Below are 14,805 nucleotides of genomic sequence, written 5' to 3'. Positions count from 1 at the left end.
TTCTTCCCTGTGTTAACCCACATTCATTCCTCCTCAGACTACTACGTCCATCTTTTTCACAACCTTTGATTCTTCCTCTAAGCATCTCATAGTAAGTTTTGTACCATCCTATAATGCTCCCCCCCTGAATCCTGTAACGTCCCCCCTGTACCCCTGTAGGCAGTGACCCCCATCAGGCTGTAAGGCGAGTGGGAGCCTTTCCCTGCAGTGACCTGGTGGGTGCCGTACCTGGGCAGTGTGCCTGGCGGCTCCCCTCTGACAGCCCTGGGCAGAGCTGCAGCAGGGTGCTCACTTTTTTCTGGTAAGGTTTGTAGGGTTCCTCCCTTGTCACTATTGCTCTGTGTTTCTTTGTGTTTATGGAGACGCGTCTTTAATCACATTACCTAACAGTTTGCGTAATGGAAAGCTGGGATCATGTGCCTGCAGGTAGTAAGTCACTTGTGTTGAAATGCGTTAACACCACCAGCTCTTTGTTAGGTTAGTTTTTGCAATGGAATATACTTGGCTGGTGGCAAAGTTTAGATGAACTGTTTGGGAGGTTAGGCATGTCTGGTAGGAAGATTTTTGCTTTACTACTACTGCAGTCGCTTAGCACAAAGGTTTTGGTCATTTGTGAGGCTGTTGTAACCCTAATGGTGCTGCAATAGAGAACTGTACTTGTGAATGAACAGGGAGTAAATCAATGGAGTAAGAAGCTGCCTATATATCATGCATTATATATTTCCCACTTTTTACATGTATGAACAACTGAGTAAATTACCCTGTTTGGTTTATCGATGGGCGATCTTTAAAGGGTGTTTTCTTTGGAACTTCCTCCAGGCTTTTTTTGCTAAATGTCTTGAAATGCCAAACTAAAGAGATTTCAAGTAGCAAAAGAGCAAAAAAAAAAAAAAAAATTATAGGAAGATTTTGGTTTGTAGGGTGTTTTTTCAATTTTTCAGTACAAAAAAATGTTAACGCTTCGTCTTGATTTTTGTTTAAACCTGTGAGTTTCTGTCAGGATGTTACTGTGATCGTTTAAAGCTGAATTTAGCAAAGTTAAGAGTATAAAAAAATCTTGTAAACTCTGTAATAACACTGTCAATGGAAGCCTTTGTAAAATACCCCACATTATTTGTCTTTCTGTGCAGTATGAGATTTTTACGGTAAGATAAAGAAGTGAGTATGATATATTGCTTCATTGATTACATAGGATTTATGCAAAATATTTATCTCAAAGTATATTAGCTTTATATCTAATACAGAAGAAGGAATCATGAGCTGTAAGAAGCACTTTCTCTAAACTGTAGGTCACCTTATTTTGTAACATTTTAAGTCATCTATTCTGCAGGGCTACATACCAGTAAGAGCAACGAAGAACCAAGTAGTCATTCCAGAGTAAAATTTTTTTTTTTAAGATTAGTTGGTGTTTAGGGGAAAAAAAGTGTATATTGTTTATGTTTAATAAGAGTGTATTTATTTTTCTTAAAGGAATTACCTATAGTCCTGCTTATTCATCAGATGGACAGGCATGAAGGTGCATGGACCATATTACCATTAATGAGAGAGTAAGTGTAATAAATGCTAATTATTTTCAGATTATTTATTTTTAACAAAGGATATAAATATGGATTACTCAGACTTTTTTTTCACAGAAGCAACAACTTTTGGATCAGAGTTGTTACCTTTTTACATTCTTGCTCTTTTTTTTTTAATCTTTCTAAAGCAGTTTTCTGTTAAATTTAATTAAATCAGAGAAGGATATTCTAAATTTAAGAACAATTACGGAAGTGATAATATAAACGAACAACTGCCTGCCTCAAAAAGTTATGGGTCTTAAAATTATTAGGAAAGTAAACTAGTCAAAAGAAATACTATTTTTAAAGGTATATTCTCCATTTGCTCACAGGGTAAAGAGTGAGGTATTTTAGAATCTTTGACTTGTCAGATTACTCGGCTGAAGAGGATAAGTCATAAAAAAAAAAAAAAAAAGTAGTAAATAATACCTGTATTGGTTTCTATCTTCCATTGCTCACAGTGTTCCTAGGAGGTAATACTCCTCCACAGAGGAAAGGTGTAGGTTTTGACATCTTTTTAGAAGTTTTTATGGCCAATTTTTATCTTACCATGGTCAGAGGACACAGGGAATTTAAAATATCTTTTCATTTTAACTTATGCAGATTGCCCTGAGGAAGACTTGCAGCATTTACTTGGTAGTATGTTACAAACTGTTAGGAAGTAACAATTCCCGTTTGAGAAAGACCTAAAGCTCCAGGGTACCAATGGCTGTCTTTCACCTCAAACTTGCCTTTGAAATTGATGCCAGACGCTGTGCAGCCTCTTGAGGTTTAGTTTAGCTAATGGCACATCAGAAGAACAACGATATTACTAGAGGTACTCAAGATATTTTTTGGCTTGGTTTGGGAGTTTTGCATCAGACTGATTACAGGACAGGATTTTCTTACTATTCTTTCTTCTGCTTTCCATTGCTTTCTGTATGAGCAGAAACATGAAAATGGTGCTTATATGATGGTTATCTTTTAAGATGCATGTGAAAAAGATGCACAAGGAGAATTGAAATAAAATGAAAAACTGGAAGATGATGTTCCAGCTATGTCATCTTTGTTTTTTCTTCTTAGCTCCCCTTTCAGTAACCTCATGGCTTCTCTTCTGAATTATTTATGTCTCAATGACAAGGCTTACAGATACAGCTCTTACAAGGTAGCAAAACGTAGATGAAAAAATACAGATATTCATTTGTGTGATAAAGTAGAAGATTTTTTTCAGGAATCAATAAAGAAAAATCGCTTTCTGGATTTCCATCTTGAAGTGAATTCTGGAATATCAAGTTCCTTGTGCCTGTTTCTTTTATCATTTTGGCAGAATAAACACTTAGAGTAATTTAGAAATAAGTTCATGCTGTGGGGCTTGTACTATTTAGTTTTTTTCAATGTAAAGAAGAGGAGGAAGAGAGAAAGATTCAAGGGATTGTCCCATTCTGCAGGAGCTGACAATGGTAGGAATTGTGATGTCAGATGCATTCCTACCTGAAAACTGCTTTCACGAGAATGGCTTCCCTCAATTTCATAGTTGACAGCAATTTTAAGGAGGCCTCTAAACAGTTACAAAAATTCTTAATTTTTAGTTCTTGGGCAGGGTTTAACTTGGAAAAAGGTTTGCTTTCTGAAGATGCAGTCATAAGACATCTACTGACATACAGCACCCTTACCCTAAAACTGCGTCTTCCCTGAGTTTCTCCAATAGTTCCTTGCACTCTGAATTCCAAATTTGTATGGTATGAACTCTGTGTAAGTCCATAGCCCTGAAAATCATTATCTGTCCATCAGCAGCTAGATGAACAGGTCATTCCTTTAGTGAAATTTTATGTGCTATATTCACAAGATACATTAATTATTGTTTTGTGTATTATTATGGTTTTCTCCTTGTCCTTCACCCACCTGCTTTCACATAAATCCAGATGTTTCTCTCCTAAAGTTCTAGCTGTTCACTAAAACATGAGAGAAAAGCCTTCAGCCTACTTAGGGCACTGAATACTGTACATACTTAAAAACATGAAGTTATCTGATACCAATTCAGGTACTTATTTGACAGGTTTTAGAAGGAACAGCTAGGAAGTGTTATGACAAATAGGTTTTTCCTAGCTGACTGCATTTTGTTTGTTGCCCGAATGACAGAAGTGCCTAGGTTTCAGTGTTGAGAAGACAAGTACATGTTTTTACAAACTGAAAGGATGAATGAACCGTGAGTTCTTCCAGCTATTATAGTTCAGCAAATCAAATATCAAAAGCAGAAAGCAGTGAGTGATCAAATACCATTGCAAGACACAGAGAAAAGGTAGCTTTACAGGAATATGCGACTTATGTCAGAATAAAAAAAAATAAACTAGTTTAGTACCAGGCAACCATCTGGTGCTTCTAGCACATTATTTGAAGACCTGTAGATGCAGATGTCTCATGGTCTAGCAGAAATATCCTTCAGACAATGTTATGTGTTGTTCTGTTTTTTGTTTGGTTGTTTTTTTGTGTATTTTTTAAAAGAAAATATAGTTCCCTAAAACATAAATAATCCTGTCACCCTATTTTACTTATTTTTGCTGACTTACATTTCTGTTGTTTATTTTCACTGTTGATTTTATCAGTAAACAGTGCTGCAGAGGAAAAAGGCTGTGATGTCTACAGAATCTAATTTCTTATCCCTCTCCTCAGATGATTTCTTTAATTAAACCAGCATAAAAGCTATGAGAAGGACAATTAAAGATTTTTTTTTCCTAGCATTACAATGTCATGAATTTTTAAGGCTTTTTTTTTCTTTGTTAAGTTGTGGAAAAATCATTTGGGAAGAGTGGAGAAATTAAAGATGACAGTTTCATGAAGGAGTCAGGAAATCTGCATCAGGATTAGTGTTATCTTTGAGGAAGGTGGGGAGTCTCTTCAGTCTACATAGTTTAACCGTATTGAAAGAGCTAATGAAGTTTTTAAGTTGGGGACAACGATGTGATCAGTGTCAAACAGCCGTCATGAAACATCTCTTTAGGCAGTTCCAGGTTAATTGCAGTGTTAGGTGCCCAATAATGAGGCTAGTTGGAAGAAAGTTGAGGTACAGAGAGGATGGTAACTTAAACTGCCGCCTATAAACTTTGAATTGATCGATGACTACACCTGTAGGACATAGACATTTTTGAGTGGACATTCTTTATGTTTGTCTGTTCCTTTCTTTCTGGGCTAATTAGTGCTATATAAGTAGATAGCAGCAGAGGCTGCTATCCATTCACTGTTATGCTCTGATTATGTAATACTACGTTAATAGTAAAAGTTTGTGTAAATTAATAATTAATTGCCAAGTACTCATATTTGGGGAGTGGGATGTTGAATCTATCCTTCTGTTTGTAAGCCAGTTTAGTAGTAAAACGATAATTTCTTTTGTTAGCTTCTCTGTTGCTTATGGTAGGAATTCCTCATGGATTTTCTTCTGTGAAGAAGATACAAGAATACAAGTTGTAAAGCTGCTAGAAACTCTTGGAAGATTTGATGCTTCTAAGGTGAAGTAAAAATTTAGATATTTCATTTTATTTTGAATGTGCTTGAATAGGTTTTTAGGTTAAATGGGGGAATCATTTTGTTTTTAAGTACAGAAGTGTAAACACAGAATTTTAGGATTTCATGTTATAGAAGTGTTTCTATTGTCAAGAATTCAATTTTATATCACTTTTGTTTGTATGGCTTATAGTTTAAGCATTGGAAATGATATCTTCAAACAGCTTAAAATAGAGGAATAGATTTTTGATGCTGAGAGTGAGCAAGGTATTTAACTACCATGAGAACATGTCTAGCTGTTGAATAACTGTTAAAATTGAGCAGAAAAGAAGTCCTTCTGTGGATATCCCAAAAATGATGTATCAGCAGTAAAAAGATGGATGTAATCTGCTGTGTCTTCCCCTCCCCTTTTTCTTGTCTGTTCTCTATTCTGATTATTATCAGACAGAATGACTAATACTAGGCAAACTGTTTCTGATCTAATATGTTAGGGTGTTTTATTTGCATTCTCTTTCTGAACTGTCTTGGTGATAAGACAGAAGTAAAATCTTCACCTGCTGGAAAAGAAAGAACACCAAAAGACTTGCAGAACTAAAGAAAAAAGCAGTCACCAAGGAACACAGTTGAATTTGGCAGTGCAACTAATAAGAAATCTGCTAATATTTAGAGTTCTCAATGTTCAGAAAAAAATGCCTCAGCTTGATGTCCTTCTTTGGCCTGAAGTAAAAGAAGCCAGAATCTCCTGTGAGAAATACGCTTTGCCTCGTTATTGTTACCTTGACTGAATATTGAACTCTGCTTCAGATCTCATTGTAGCGTATTTACTTCTGTTGCAGGCACATGGCCTTGTTGCATTTTCACACAATTCTTTTCTAAAATGATAACAATAATTATTTAGACATTGTACATTTTTTAAACACACTGTCTTCAAAACGGCCTATTGAATATTTCCAAGCCTTTGGGATATCCAATTATTTCTGTTTCAGAAACACCTCCTTCTACTTGATGTTTCCTCAACAGAAACATAACATTTCTTGTAGATGCTGCTTGCATGCCAGTTTTAAATCTCTCCTTTGCAGGTGTGTAAATCCTATTACGGCGACAAATTATGTTCTGACCTGCTTTAAAAGGAAAATAAAATGTTTTGCTTTTATAGAGTGATAGTCATCTTAGTGTAACAGTCCATAACCGATTCCTTATATAAAGTAGTAGTCCATCATTTACATAATTTAAGATGAGCTAGACCAGAATGAGCTTATTCATAATTCATTCTATCATGTCAGCAGTCTGCATAATAAAAAGCTGGTATACATTAATCATAATAAAAGGTCTACAAGGGGCATGTGAATAGCTGATGAATCTGCAGCTTTTCAATCTCAATATGTAGAGGTTAGTAACAGAGCTATAGAGAGTGATGCGAATGCAATATGAGTGAAAACAGATGTGTTGAAGCACCATAAGAGACCATAGAGGAATGTTAAGAGAATGACCTGTGTTGTTAACCAAGGATATTACTGACTGCAGTAAAACTAATAAACAGTGAGGAATATCTGATTTACATAAAGATGACAAGGCCAGCACTCAGATGATGAGTTGTGTCCAAACATAAGGAAACACTGTTTTTTTTTTTAGTGTGAGGATGACCAAGCCCTGGCACAGGCTGCCCAGAGAGGCTGTGGAGTCTCCCTCCTTGGGGATCTTCAAAAGCCACCTGGACATGGTCCTGAGCAGCCTGCTCTGGGTGTCCCTCAACCCCTCTGTGATACTATGATTTAACAGCCAATTGATTCAACCTGTGCTTTCATAATGAGAGACAGCAAGGTTAAACCAAATTGTATGTGCCACTCCTCTTCCTATCATCCTAATAGGATGACAGACTGTAGCTCCAGAGACATGCAGAATGAGCAAACCAAGCTGGTGGGCAGTAATGACTTAATAGCTGTTAATACCTATATGCAAAGTACTTTGTAAGTTCCTTAGTACATAACTGATTTCATCTTGTAAAACCAGCCTGCACAAAACAACTCATCCTACATATCAGTGTAGTAAATAAGCGATGTTACGAACAAACCAGCTTGCAGAGTATCAGCTGTAAACTGGAATGCCTTCACTGTGTTGATTTGTGGCTTAATAATGCCAGAGACAATACTCTGTGAAAGCCAGAGAAGGGTGTATGGATGGATTTAATTTTATGTATTTTATAGAGAAATAAAAAAAAAAAAGTTTTGTAGTTAATAGATTGTTTTGATGTAAAAGTTAGCATCCAGAATTAAGGTAACTAGGATAATAATATTGCTGTCAGATGAAAATGTTAGTATTTATTACCTGTTTCTGAAACTGAATAGAGTACTTGTGTTTTGAACACTCTGAAATCTTGGAGGCCTTACAAGTGTTAAAAAACATTTTGCGGAAATGGTCCTAAAGAATTACTTGGATTTTTTTCAAGGCAGTCACCTCTGTACTTAAAAATTAGTATGTTTGTCCATTTTCTTTCACCTCCCAATATTTTGTTTAACTGAACACTCTTGAATTGTTCCAATAAAGGAAGGAGAAAACAGGGTCTGTTAAGGTTGAAGATGTAAATTGAGGGCTGAGTAAGTAGGTACCTGGTAGCAACTCCTGTGAAATTGATTTTTAAAAAAAAATGGTGAATAAATTCCTCATCCTTATATTTTTCACGTAATGGATAGTGTCAGTTTAACTTTGGCTGTTTCCTCAACAGATTCCTGAACAGCACTCAGCCTCAGGAGGCACGTGGGGATTTTGGGAGCAAACAACTTTTCAGCCTTTGTTACCTGAAGAAGTAACTAGTCAAATACAAGCTTCATTCAATTTAGTTTTATTGATAGTAGCTGATCAAAGCGAGGAGAAAAATCAGAATTCAGGGTTAAAGCACTCAACACCTCACACACGCGTTCGTATGCAAGGCAGGTTACACCTGCATCAGTCCCTTGTAGCATCAGGATTCTGGGCAGGAGTGGGTGGCATCCATTTGCTTCAACTTGAGTTGCTTATATATGGGTCCTAGCCATGAGCTGGCCACACCAAGGGATCCTTACAGAGGTGAGGCCCTCGAAGCAGGCAGCATCCCATAGCTTTGACTCAAGTGTGTGTGGGAAAACACATATCACCAGCAGCTCCTGGTGTCCTTTTATTGCCTTCTGGGCAGCTGGGTGCTTGCCAGGCTGAATGTCCTATGGGGCAGTCATGTTTTCATGCTCCTGCCAGGCTCAGCCAGTCGGTTTTGACTGGAGGTGTGTCTTGTGCATGCAGAGCTCACTTCTCCTATTTGCGACTTTCCCTGCTTTGGCCAAATCTCACACGTTCTTCCTCATTTACTCTAGGCAGGTATAAAATTTAGCACAAACTATATAGCTACATGTGCTTGGAGGTAGGATGGTGGCTACCGAGGAGGATGCTCTTGGGGTCAGACATTTTTTGGAGATGGGTGCTTTAACAGTACTTTTACTTGAATATTTTTCCTTTTTTCTCAAATTTTGTGTAAATTATTTATTTACCTTAAGTGTGTGAACTATTCTAATGCATGGTATTTTTCATTTTTGCTGACAGCTGCCCCTTTAAAGGAGGAGAAAAATGAAATATGGTAGGGAGTATGGAGAAGGAGTATCTTTAGTGAAAAAAAATTGCCCTAATTTGAATCCATTTTAGTGATGAACTAGTAAATTGTCAGGAAAAAGAAAAAGGACAGTCTGAGTTTCTGTCATTTTGCTGACAACTCCACACCTGAGTGATTTAATATAACCATTAGGGTAGTTGGGAATTCTGTTTCATCATTTGTACAGACAATTTTTGTCTGAATTATTGTGAACAATATGCTTCCCTTGTTTTTGTTTTCAGGTTTGCTTTATTCAGCATGAATGCAGTCATCATCTTCACTAAAAGGATGCTGTAGATGAACAAAATTGTTTCCTATATTCCTTTACAGGAGTGGTTTTTAGGTAAAGCATTGTATGATGAAGAATCTACAATAATTCACCACTATGCCTTTGCTGAAAATCCGACAGTCTTTAAATTTCCAGATTTTGCTGCTGGATGGGCACTTAGTATTCCACTTGTTAACAAGTAAGAATTGGATTTTTAATCACTTCTTAATTGTTTATTGATAGCAATTAAGTTTTAAATTTCTACTTTTTTTTTCTAGCTGCTAATCAATATTATTTTAACATGTTATGATTTCATATGGATTAATATTTTCTATAAAAGTTGAACACGTGCCTGCAGTATACTTGAGCATCTACAGATCATGTAAATAGCCAAAGTCAAATTTTCGTTCTGAGCTGTCTTTGAATACTGATTGCAGCTTAGCTAGGGCAGACAGCTTGGGATATACTCAGTCACTGCAGGCTGATGACATAGCTGTTTATTGGACGTCATGCATTGGTTTTCTAGCCTACATTGGGCTCTTGCTGTTGTTACTTTTATTATCAGCATCCATTCTAATACCTGCAAGTCTACTTTGGTTTGAGGATCTAAGGTACAAAGGATACCCAGCTAGTCATGGTAATGTACAACTAGCTCAGGGTATGCATGCACAGATTTGTACTCCTACTATAAACTTACCCTGAAAATACTCCTTTGACAAAATTCCATTTGTTCCTTATTCTATACATTCATGAGTTGCTATTATAGATAAACACTTAAGAATTTTTAAATAGACATATGTACAGAAATAACATTTCTGTATCATTGTTGTGCCTGTGCATGATCTCTTTTGCTGAATTCTGCCTATCTAAAAGTGAACATCACGTCAGCTAATTTTCAATACCATCTCTGTCATTTTAAAAATGTAGGCACCTCCAGACAGTAGTTTTATTCCTGGATCTTCCAGTGACTGCCCTGCCCTCTAGAAATGTTTTTCTCATGCTGTAGAGAGAGCCTGGATCGTTAGCTCAGTTTAGATACTTAAAAGTTCATAGATTTCAGAAGTTGAATGCATCTTGCCGTAGCAAGATCTTTCCGTAAATTGAAGGTGCCTAAATATTGTAATTTGTAAAACACAAAAAAAGAGAATAGTGTCTGAAGTTTGAGATGCTGATCAGTATGGAGCTTCAAAGACACTGCTGCTTTAAATCTGTTGAAAATGTTATGCCAGACTGTTCCTGTCTTCTCCAGATGAGAACTTTCTTCCTGGGCAGGAAGAAAATGTCAAAATGTGTGTGCTGAAAACTAGTATTAACATCATCACACTGCGTGCAGACAAAGAAAAAAAAAGATACAAAAAAGAAATACAAGTTGATTTGGGTGGCAATAAATATGGAAGTGGGATTTTTTTTATAAGATGGTCTAAAACACCAGCCACTTCACTGCGTACAATAGTGAATGTTTATTTTTCTAATATGCTTTCTAAAGTGAGTAAACTTCATCTTTATTTGTATAGGCTTGCAATCAAGTTGAAAAGTGAACCACTCAAGTCAGACTTTACTATAGATCTAAAACATGAGGTAAGCAGTGTGCTATACCTGTGAATTAAGTTTAAAAAAAAAAAGTCTCATGTTTGAATATTGATAAACTTATAATGGCAATGATGTATTTTCTGAGGTTGGTAAAAATTCTGAATGCGATAGCATGTTTAATTTCTTTCCCTTGCTTTAGAATATTATAACGTAACACTTTAAAACTGCATTTCAAGCACGGAAGAATTCATAAATAAAATTGCATTCATATTAATATGCATGATTGTGTACAGTGAGGTATCTTCTGAGGCTTGCTCTATAGAGAGGGAGGCTTCTAATTAATGAAACGTACGCTGGTGCAAATAGCGTCTCAGACACTGGCAAGCCTCATTTACTTTCTAAATTGGACTCTAACAGCTAGATATGTTGAACTTCAGATGAAATAGCTTGAGGAATGGAAACTTGTGTCAGTGTGATCAACTTGCAGTGGGGCAGTTTGGAAATTTCTTTGCCTCTGGCTGCCAACAGTTTTAAAGCGTAGCTACTAGGTCTTCAGAGAATAGGTGAGTTGACTGAAAGGAGCATGAGAAGAAAGGAGTGGGGATCTGAAAGAAGATCACTGCCTTTTTCTGATGTTTTTGTATTTTTTTTTCCTTCGAAATGTTTATACAGCCCGGGATTTTGTATTGTCGCCAAAGGTGAACTGAATGGTGGGGCAATGGGGAGATGAATATGGAGTAAGCTTGCTGATTTGGGCCTGAAATAATGAGTGATGTTGAATTTAAAAAACCAAAAACTCTCCTAAAAGTCAGCCATAAATTGTGGTTCTGGCTCAGATGGAAACGAGAGGAAAAAAAAAAAAAAAAAACACAAAAAAAATATCTTAAAGCTATTGCTGCGGTTCCAGATCTTTTTGCTGTAATGGTTAGAAAGCTCCTCATTTCCAACATAAATCTGTAGTGTATTTATAGAGTATGCATTGGTAGCATATTTAATTGAGTTTGATTTTGTGCCAGTGCTGTTCTTTCACATGGTTTTCCCTCCTTGACTGATGTATTTCTCCAAAGCAATTAGACCCCCTCAGCCTCCATTTTCCTACATGAAACATGCCAACAAGCTGTTTCTTTCCACTTGTTAATTTTCCTGAATTCAAGACTTTGTGCTTCACAGTGTTAATCTTGTGTTTGTAACTTACCTCAAAGTCATTTGGATATTCACAATATTCTAGTCTACCTCAGCACTGACAAAGCCTCTAAACACAGTGTCATCAGAATAAATCATTAGCAGATTTTTCTTCTGTGTGCCACACGCTGATAAATGAAAAGCAATTGATCACTTGTCTAGAAAAATTATTTCCATCTCCTTATTCTGTTAGCAATTCTTTGCATATGTTTCATTTCAAATTTATTGCCATTGATAACCTGCTTCAGCTCTGTGGTTATTCTTTCTGCACAGTCTCACAGCTCCCTGGAGACAGATCCATTCCTCCTCATTTATTTTATAAATCACTGTCTTCTTAAATCATTTCTATCTTCCTACAGCCTTCTTGTGTGAATCAAGATTGACAACACATGAAAGGATATAATCTGTGATCTTTAATGGCTGCACGTAATGTTTAAGTTTATGAAAGATGATAAATGTTTTAAGAAATGTTTTAGTTTGACAGAGTCCTAATAACGTGCTCCTCTAGTCCTTGGTGTTTTACTGTGCTCTGTATCAGCTTTTTTTAACCTTCTTTTTTCCCCAAGTTCTTACTTACATCCATAACATTTATCTCCCTTCCCATCTGGAATGCCTATCTTTAAATACGGTCATGCTGTTGTTCATTTTTAGATGGTTTTTTAGACTTTTTGTAATTGCTTGATACAGCATAAGTCCTGCTATTCTGTACTGGAAGTGAACAATATATATATATATATATAGTTTATATATTAGTATATAGTATATATAATATATCTAATATTAGATTTAAACTAGGATTAAGGCTATCTTTCATCTTGTATTGTAAATCTATTTCCGTTATTTTAAGGACAGTGTCATCCTGTTCTATAACCGAAAGGGCAGTCTATCCTTGCCCCTGAAATTGAAGAGTTTGACACTAGTCTAAGGGTTTTTATTCAAGATTCATTATTTAGTGGGAAATCATAGCGCATCACAAACCTTCATAAATAATTAATGTTAATTTACAGTTCTTAAATGTTATTTGTGCAGCACAAACATTGCTTTTTTTTTTTTTTTTGGTTCACGTGGTAAATGTTCATTCTGAATAGCTGAATTTTGAACTAATACAATCTTAAAATGTACTGGAGGCTATGAAGTTACGTACTCTCCCAGCTACAAGACAGGGTCAGAAACCACTTATATTCTGTAACATGATTATAGTAGCAAGGCAAAGAGAGAACTTTGGAGACGGATGTGTTCATTGCCTGCTCCTTACCAGAAGTGTGTATATGTTCCATGTCTTCTCCATATTCTTCCTCTATTCCAACCACTATTAATGGTATTAAGCTGAACTGCTACTCATGCTTCTCCATTTTCTTCAATACAGAGAGGCCCTTCTCTTTAGTACCTTGTTGAACTCACTTTTAATGCTAAGATCATGTGTGTTTCCAAAATATTGCTAAAACAGCAAAGAAACAGACCACTTAACAATGGTGAGGCTTTAAGAAATCAGAATTTACAAACTACAGAACTTCTCCTTGTGTATGAAGAACCTGCAACTTAATTACAGTGCCTTAACTAGTCACTGCCATCTGAGCATTGGTGGCAACTGTGTCTGCACTCACAGCTGTTGTCTGTATCCCATCAGGTACAAATTAAAATGCAGTAATTTAAACTCTTTTCAGTGCGATTAAACTGAAGAGTACTGTGCAATTGAAGTGGTCTGAGTGCATGTGTAGTTATGACAGCGCACTTATAACCAGCAACATTTTAAAATCTTGTCAGTTAATTGTTTTAGTATGTGACTGCACACTAGTTGTTTGCTGTTTAAAAACTTTCAAATCTCTAAGCTTAAGTTTCAAGAATGCAGTTCTGTTCTCAAGCCTGCCTCCAGTCCTAGCAGTCCTTCTCTTTTATTCCCCCTGAGTTCCAGAATTGGCTGTGCATAGGTTACTGGATTTTTCTGAGGATGCTGAAATTCTTCAACAAGTCAGCAATGTGTCCTTGCCACTAAGAAAGCTAGCAGTGTTTTTGACTGCATTAGGCAAAATACTGCCAGCAGCTAAAGAGAAATAGTCCTTCTTCCACTCTACTCAGCATTGATGAAGGTCCACGTGGTGTCCAGTTTGGGATCTCCCCTGTGCAAGAGGTAAATGGATATACTGGAAATGGACCAACATAGGGCCACAAAGATGATGCAGGGACTGGAGCACCTTTTCTATGAGGAGAGTCTGAGAGGGCTGGGACTGCTCAGCCTGGAGAAGAGGAGGCTCAGGGGGATCCCATCCGTGTCCCTAAATCCCTGAAGGGAGGGTGCAGAGAGGACGGAGCCAGGCTCTGCTCAGCGGTGCCCAGTGCCAGGACAGGAGGCCATGGGCACAGCCGGGCACCCAGGAGGCTCCCTCTGAGCACCAGGCAGCACTTCTGTGCTGGGCGGGTGACGGAGCCCTGGCACAGGCTGCCCAGAGAGGCTGTGGGGTCTCCTCCTTGGGGATCTCCAAAAGCCGCCTGGACGTGGTCCTGGGCAGCCTGCTCTGGGTGTCCCTGCTTGGGGCAGGGGGCGGGACAAAGTGACCACCAGAGCTCCCTGCCAGCCTCACCCCTCTGTGATTCTGTGACTCAGTCTGTTGATAGGGCTGATATTAGAAGTCTCTAATTTGTGATGACCTGGGTATGTCCAGACCATACTTAATGCTCTTGGTTTGCACTGAGTTCTTCTCAAACACTGGTGAGGAGAAAATATTTTGCTCTCTTAATAATAGATTAATGGTGAATTATCCTTAAAAGAGGATTTGTATTCTGGCCCTGCATAACCTGAGGGAATTTTAAACTAATGGTTCCTACTTCCCAAGCAGGCATGAAACAGTGAGAAGGAGACTCAATTTCATTGCCTTTGGTATGTGCTGGGTCTAGTCCCATATTCCAGTGAAACACACGCTTATTCTTCATTCAGTGGTCGCTGGGAACATTTGAAAACCCAAGACTGATTTTCTTTGCGTGGAGGAGTCCCACTCACTCTGTATGGTAGAGTCAGACTCCTCTTTGCTACACTGTGTTGGTTCCTTGACTCTTAATTTTTGCACACTGACTCTGTTTCATGAGGTAGCATGGAGAGTCTTTTCCCAGAATGTCCATGGTTTGTTGGCATAGCAACCTCTTCAAAAGTAGAAACTGTAATTTCTGACAGTTAGGCGGAA

At 37.4% G+C, this 14,805-nt stretch overlaps 1 protein-coding gene across 1 annotated transcript in view; it reads left to right on the top strand.

The window, feature by feature from the left end:
• The window catches only part of B3GLCT (beta 3-glucosyltransferase), a 61,009-nt gene that overhangs the window by 28,895 nt on the left and 17,309 nt on the right, over positions 1-14,805 (top strand). Inside the window, exons 5-8 of the mRNA XM_083820897.1 lie at positions 1,471-1,547; positions 4,927-5,038; positions 8,980-9,116; positions 10,432-10,495. Coding sequence (XP_083677023.1) covers positions 1,471-1,547; positions 4,927-5,038; positions 8,980-9,116; positions 10,432-10,495 — 390 coding nt within the window. The remainder of the gene's footprint in view (positions 1-1,470; positions 1,548-4,926; positions 5,039-8,979; positions 9,117-10,431; positions 10,496-14,805) is intronic.

The sequence above is a fragment of the Anser anser genome (genome assembly GCF_964211835.1).
Source record: "Anser anser genome assembly, chromosome: 1".
Classification (NCBI taxonomy): Eukaryota; Metazoa; Chordata; class Aves; order Anseriformes; family Anatidae; genus Anser; species Anser anser.
The sequence above is the reverse complement of the archived record's forward strand: the minus strand, read 5'-3'. Positions and strand labels throughout refer to the sequence as shown.